The 6199-nt window shown below is 35.4% G+C and overlaps 1 protein-coding gene across 1 annotated transcript in view; it reads left to right on the top strand.

Annotated features, from left to right (window-relative positions):
* Positions 1–2226, top strand: part of LOC119412801 (ras-related protein Rab-22A-like) — a 5257-nt gene extending 3031 nt beyond the window's left edge. Inside the window, exons 3-6 of the mRNA XM_037679835.1 lie at positions 216–287; positions 971–1077; positions 1415–1524; positions 1905–2226. Coding sequence (XP_037535763.1) covers positions 216–287; positions 971–1077; positions 1415–1524; positions 1905–2002 — 387 coding nt within the window. The 3' untranslated portion in view covers positions 2003–2226. The remainder of the gene's footprint in view (positions 1–215; positions 288–970; positions 1078–1414; positions 1525–1904) is intronic.
* Positions 2227–6199: the final 3973 nt, after the last annotated feature.

Genomic DNA, 6199 nt, shown 5'->3' with positions numbered 1-6199 from the left:
ATATATTATATCTTTTGACTATAGATAGATATAGTTCTGTATTATTTTTATTATATATATATATATATATATACTAAAATAAACTACTACTTATTACCTGTACTCCCACTTTGCGGTTTTCCACTTATTGCAGGTGGACTGAGAACGGAAACCCATGTGATAAACGAGAGACTACTGTATTTGTTCCCTAACAGCTTTTCTCCATATTCCCATAGTTTCGTGCTCTAGCACCGATGTACTACAGAGGCTCAGCAGCGGCCATTATTGTTTATGACATCACAAAAGAGGTCAGTTTAATTTTTTATTCTCATCCACAAACATGTTGTTGAATAGTTTTGTTGCTTGTGTTTCCACGTGTCTCATTTATACATCTGCTAGAAGAAAATGTAAATCATTTATATGATAAAATAATATGAGGAACCATCACCACGGTGATGTCTACTTTCATGTTTAGTAAATTTGTAGACAGAGCCAGAAAAATTACTGACAATAAAACAAAACGAACTTTGCCCAAAACTACATTGAAAGTAGCAGATTCGATTTTTGAGGGTGCTTTTCTAGCTTTTAAAAACAAAAAAAAAATTCCACATGTTAAATTGGAAGCAAAGTGGTTTGTGTTGATAGACTTTGATAGTTTTTCTCAGCTGCTGCTAAAGAAATTCACTTTCAGCCTTGATTGTGATTTTTTATCAAATTTCACAAACAACATAACCCAACTACCTAACACACAATGACATTAGAGATTACAGTACATTATAGATGTTGTACAGAACAGTACAAAACAAACATGAATTAAAAGGATTTTTGAACTTTGACACAAGATAGTTACAAATTGACTCATCTAATTCTTGTTTATAAAATGTGTTTTCCCCACTGCTTCATGTATTACACTGTCACACAAGATACTACTGTATGTGCTTACCTGTGTATGTTTTATTGTGTATAAAGTTGTGTTCACTTGTGTCATTAGGAATCCTTCCAAACGCTGAAGAACTGGGTGAAAGAGCTTCGCCAGCATGGCCCTCCTGAAATAGTGGTCGCCATTGCTGGCAACAAGTGTGACCTTTCAGATGCTAGGTGAACCTTGGCCAGAAATAAAACTGCATGTGGTGTGAAATATGCTTCTGTGTTGTTGGAATTACTCTTAATTTGTAACTTAAAAGGTTTTCAGACACATAAATGGTAAATTTAGGCTTTTTGTTTCAAAGTAATATTTATTGCCTGCCTTGGAGGTGTTATGAATCTTGTATTTTCCATTTTGTAACTTTTATCTTCAACAGATGTTTAAACAGTTTGTCCACTGAACTGTGAAATCTCCCATTTTATATCAGTTCAGAAACATCCAGTGGTTGCTGAGAGAATCTTGTTCACATCTGGCAGCATGTTATGTTCAATCTATCTCTTATATTTACAGGGAAGTGCCAGAAAAGGATGCCAAGGACTATGCTGACTCTATTCATGCCATCTTTGTGGAAACCAGCGCCAAGAATGCCATTAACATCAACGAGGTGTTTACAGAGATAAGTGAGTGTTTCCTGAGTGCTTGGTGCTGCTCGCCTGAACGTTTTCAGATTCTTTATTTTGATCACCCTGGTAAATTAAGCAAACGTTTCTATGTAGATTGTAGTTTTCTTGCATTTAAAAGTTTGTATGTAGGAATTTATTTGAAAGATTTACGATTTTTACCTTTATGTAAATCCAGTTTGGGACACTACTCAACAATAACACAAATAATAATGTGTTTATTGAAGGTAAAGTGTAATCTAACTCATGATGACTAAATGGAACGGAAACTAATTCTTGGAGTCACTGAATATTAACAATTAGAAGACTCATATATGCATAGACACCATGAAATCTAAATGGTCATGGTTGTCAAAGTGTATTTGTGCTTGTCCTTTTAGGTAAGCGGATCCCTGTTATTGATGCAGCTGGAGGACCCTCGGGAAAAAGTTTCAGATTGGGACGGCAGGCCTCAGAGTCTCGCAGGACATGCTGCTGATGATGCTGGGTACTGAACTCAACGTGACCTGTGACCTGACCCTCACTCTTGACCCCCCACCCCCCCGTGCTTTTGATTTGCTTCGGCTTAAAGACGTCACACAAACTTTCCAAAACGCTGCAATTGCCCACATCTGGTTGCAGCTGTGTGTTTCTGATAGCGGTAGCAAATCCTTTTTTAATGGCACTCAGCAATAGCAAGTCTACATGTGATTTTGTCCAAATTTGTGGAAGAGGAAGTACTTCATGTTTACTGAGAACAGAGTATTCCATTCGTACATTTATGAAGAACTCTGTATGTGAAGTTTTCCAGGCTTCTCGGTAAGCATCAGAAGAATTTATACTTGTACATTTGTACAAATCTGTTATCTTTCAACCAAAAGATGCATTCAAGGAATTTAATCTAATTCATTTTGATAGATTCTAAACTATTGCCTTTGTTAAAAAAATGTTTGCAAGATGTCCCAGAACATTTTTTGACTTCATGAAGGAACCGTCTTTACCGGTAGGGTTTATCTGCTAATTTATTTACTTTAAAGGGAGAAGGAAATGTCACCACCCACAAGAGGATTGTGAATGTTTAATTTAACTTCTGCTAGATGCTTGCATTTTGAACCTGCCAAAAACCACAGAACTGTTTTCATGTAAACCTTAATTGTGCAGCAAACAATGCAGAAATGAAAGATGTGTTTGAGCACACTTCCCATTCGCTGAGAGAATAGTTCAACATTTCTAAAAGTTGACGTTGCTCTGATGTCTGAGGGGGTAAATGTGTAGCTGGAGCCACAAGATGTTTATTTAGGTTGACACGAAGAGACGAGATTAAAGGATTAGCATCATAAAATGGATGCATATTGCTGTTCGTCTTTTACGGTTTCACACTAAAATAATGTTGAGAAATGATGGAGTTGTAGCCGATTTGGTCAAACCTTGAGAATAAGATGTATCGTGAGATGTCACACTCAAGAGTTTGTGTTGTGAATTCCACCCTGCTACTCCTACAACAAATATTAGCACAGTGTTTTTTTTATTTACTTGGTTAGTCTTTTTTATTTTGACTTATGTTTATAAGCTGTGGTGGCCATCTTGAATTGGACTGACTCCAAAAAGTTGTAGATGTACTAATCGAATGATTCCTTTTTGAAAGTTTGATTAAAATCCATCCAGTTCTTCATGAGATATTTGGCTAACAGACAAAACTTTGATTGTTAATTAGCATTAACGATTGAAGTTTTAGGCAAAGACTTTGAGTGATGTGTATCACTTGGAGTATGGAAAGGACCTCAGCTACAACCACATCAAAGTTTTGATTCTGTAAAAGTTTCTGTAAAACTAACGAATATGTTGACATTTTTGTGCTTTTTAGAGTCGATTGGTTGTGGCGGCCATCTTGATTTGGGTTGACTCTGAAATTTTATCACTTATTACGTCCAAAGATTATTTCTTGAAAGTTTTATTAAAATCTGTCCTGCTATTTGAGATTTTTTTGTTAATAAAGTTGACTCAAAATGCAGATCATTCCAAGCTGCTGCCACAACAAATGTTGGCTCAATGTCTGAAATTTACTGTTATTCCAATTTTTGAGTTTAAAGTCAGTTGGCTGTGGCAGCCATCTTTATATAGATTGACTTCAAAAGATGATCAGTTGTAGATGCATGTCCAATGATTAATTTTTGCAAGTTTCATTTGTCCAGTGGTTCTTGAAACGTGTTAAAAGACATGGGCAAAAACATTATCCACCATTGCCTTTCGTCTGCAGTTAATAATAGCCTGCTTTTAACCAAAAATAAATAAATAAATCATCTAAGGATGTCAGAGTAAATGGTCTTGTTTATCCCAAAAAAAAAAAATTAAGAGCTTTGTTATTTTTCTCTTTTTGGCTTTAAATGATATTCTAATTGGCACATGTGAAGCCCTTGTGAATACCTATTATTGTAATTAAACCTCTGTGATCTGAAAGACTTTTCTGGGAACATCTCTCAATGTTTAATCAGAGCTTAAAACAGTGGCTGTTAATTATGGTGCACTAATGCTGCCATCTGCTCACATCTGTTTTACATTTCCCCTTACAATCACTGAAAACGTATTACCACAGGCTTGTGATTACTGTGCCCTCTGTTGCATACGGTATATATAAAAAAAATTGTTAGTGTTAGCTATTGACTTGTAAGCCCCCCCCCACCCTTTGGTTTTTTGCTGTTACGTTGCAAACAGTTAAATTGAGACGTGTGATTTTTGCGAGGCCTTGCCAGATCGTCCCATAAACTTTTTCATCCTTCTTTACTCCCTTAATCAACACCAGCAGTCACACCAAGTGTTGTTTATCTACTTGGCTTGTGATGAAAAACGTGAGATCTGGAAAGTAAATTTAATTTAAGAGGAAACTCATATTTTAAAACTGAAATCTCACATTAGCAGGTTTTTATAGGTGGAGAATCAAACGTGTGGACATGCTGGCCTGTTACTGAACCTCTGTATCCATTCTGCACTGAATCACTGTCGCTTTTGTTCCAGATTCTGCTTACTGATTTTCTTTATTCACTTTTTGTGCCCGATTTGTGTTGAACTCTAGGTCCTTACTGTTTACTTTATTTGTGGTTGCATTTACAGTTTCACATGGCTCTTAACTAAACGCTAGTGACAGACGTGTGGGCCAACACTGAGATGTTTGTGCAATTGTTTTTTTCTCTCCAAGTTTTAGTCTACAAATGTTGTGTAAAAATAACAAAACATGCATTTTTCTTCAGTATTGTTATAATTTTAAATTATGTAACTGTTACTCATTACTTGTTTTCAAAGGAGCGCTTTGTCATTTGAAAGCTTTTCGTTATGAATGGTAATGCTTTAACTTTAAATTTGACTTGGATCTTAGCTTCCCAAACTCCATGAGATGGTAAAAAATAATCTCATTTATTGCTAATTAGATGACCATTTTCCTCAGACATAAATTAACGGCATTAAACGTGCCAGAGTGTCTGAAACAAACCAAAAAAAAAAAAAGAAAAACTTGTTTTAAATTTCCAGCACTATTGTTACACCACCTTCAGCTGGTCTTTATCTCAGCTTTTATTAACATATTCAAAAAGTACAGTACTGAAAGACATTTAAAAGCTGCACTTTGACTATTTTTATTAATTAGCCTCTAATATTACAGCTGTGTCCGCAGTCCATTATCTTATGGAGTCCATAAAACAATCCTCCAAAGTGTCTCAACTTTATTATGTCCCTTGATGTCATTTTAGGTTATTGCTTTTTTTCTTCTTGCTACAAAGATGGTGGTGCCAAAGCTGTTTTACCACATTACACAATGAATTTACCCATTTTCTAAAACTGTATATATGATAATATGATTTATTGTACTAATACCATTAATGTTTGAACGATGCTGTACAACATGTGTCTTTGCACGTTTATGAAGAAAGAAGGCATGACATTACCAGTTGTTTTTCATTGAAAAACATCAAAAGTCTTGGGCTGGCCCTGGGAATCTAAATCTATATTATGTTTCTTTTTCGACTGTATATGTCCTCATGTTACGTAAAAATGTATGTCTGTGCTCTTCTTTTTTCCTGTTTGTATGAACAGAATATCTCTGCACATCTTCTGCAGTACATCTATCAGCAGTCCAGTATTTAGCTATTTACTATATTTCAAATTGATTGTAACAAAATGCCTGAAAAGACTTGTTTGCAGTGTAATTCCAGATGTGTGAAAAGGGAATTGTCACCTTGTTTACTAATAAAACTGAGAACAAGAAACTGAATGAGTGTGTGCATTTAACCTGACTGGAGTTTCTCATTCCTGAGAGACGTGTGCATTAACATGCTCCTTAGGGAAACGGCCACAAAGTTGTCGGTTGGTTGTGTTAAGTTTTCCACCAGCTGCCCGTCTATATATAAAACATGGCAATTGAGATGTGTGTTTGACTGGCACCGGTCTTTTCACTGCACTTCAAGTCATGCTGAAATAGCAAAACATTTCACTGACCTCCAATTCTCTACTACACTATACAGTGGTTCTAGTGGTAATTATCTTATAGTAAAAATTTTGTTACAACAGTAAAATACTTTGTTTGCATAAGGTTTTCCCACTTGCAAAGCTTGTAGATGACTGTAATTTTTATCATAGGTACTCTTCAACTGTGAGTGATGGAATCTAAAACAAAAATCCAGAAAAATACAATGTATGATTTTTAAAT

Source organism: Nematolebias whitei, chromosome 7 (genome assembly GCF_014905685.2).
Source record: "Nematolebias whitei isolate Nwh7 chromosome 7, NemWhi1, whole genome shotgun sequence".
Classification (NCBI taxonomy): domain Eukaryota; kingdom Metazoa; phylum Chordata; class Actinopteri; order Cyprinodontiformes; family Rivulidae; genus Nematolebias; species Nematolebias whitei.
This window is presented reverse-complemented; position numbering and strand designations above follow the sequence as displayed.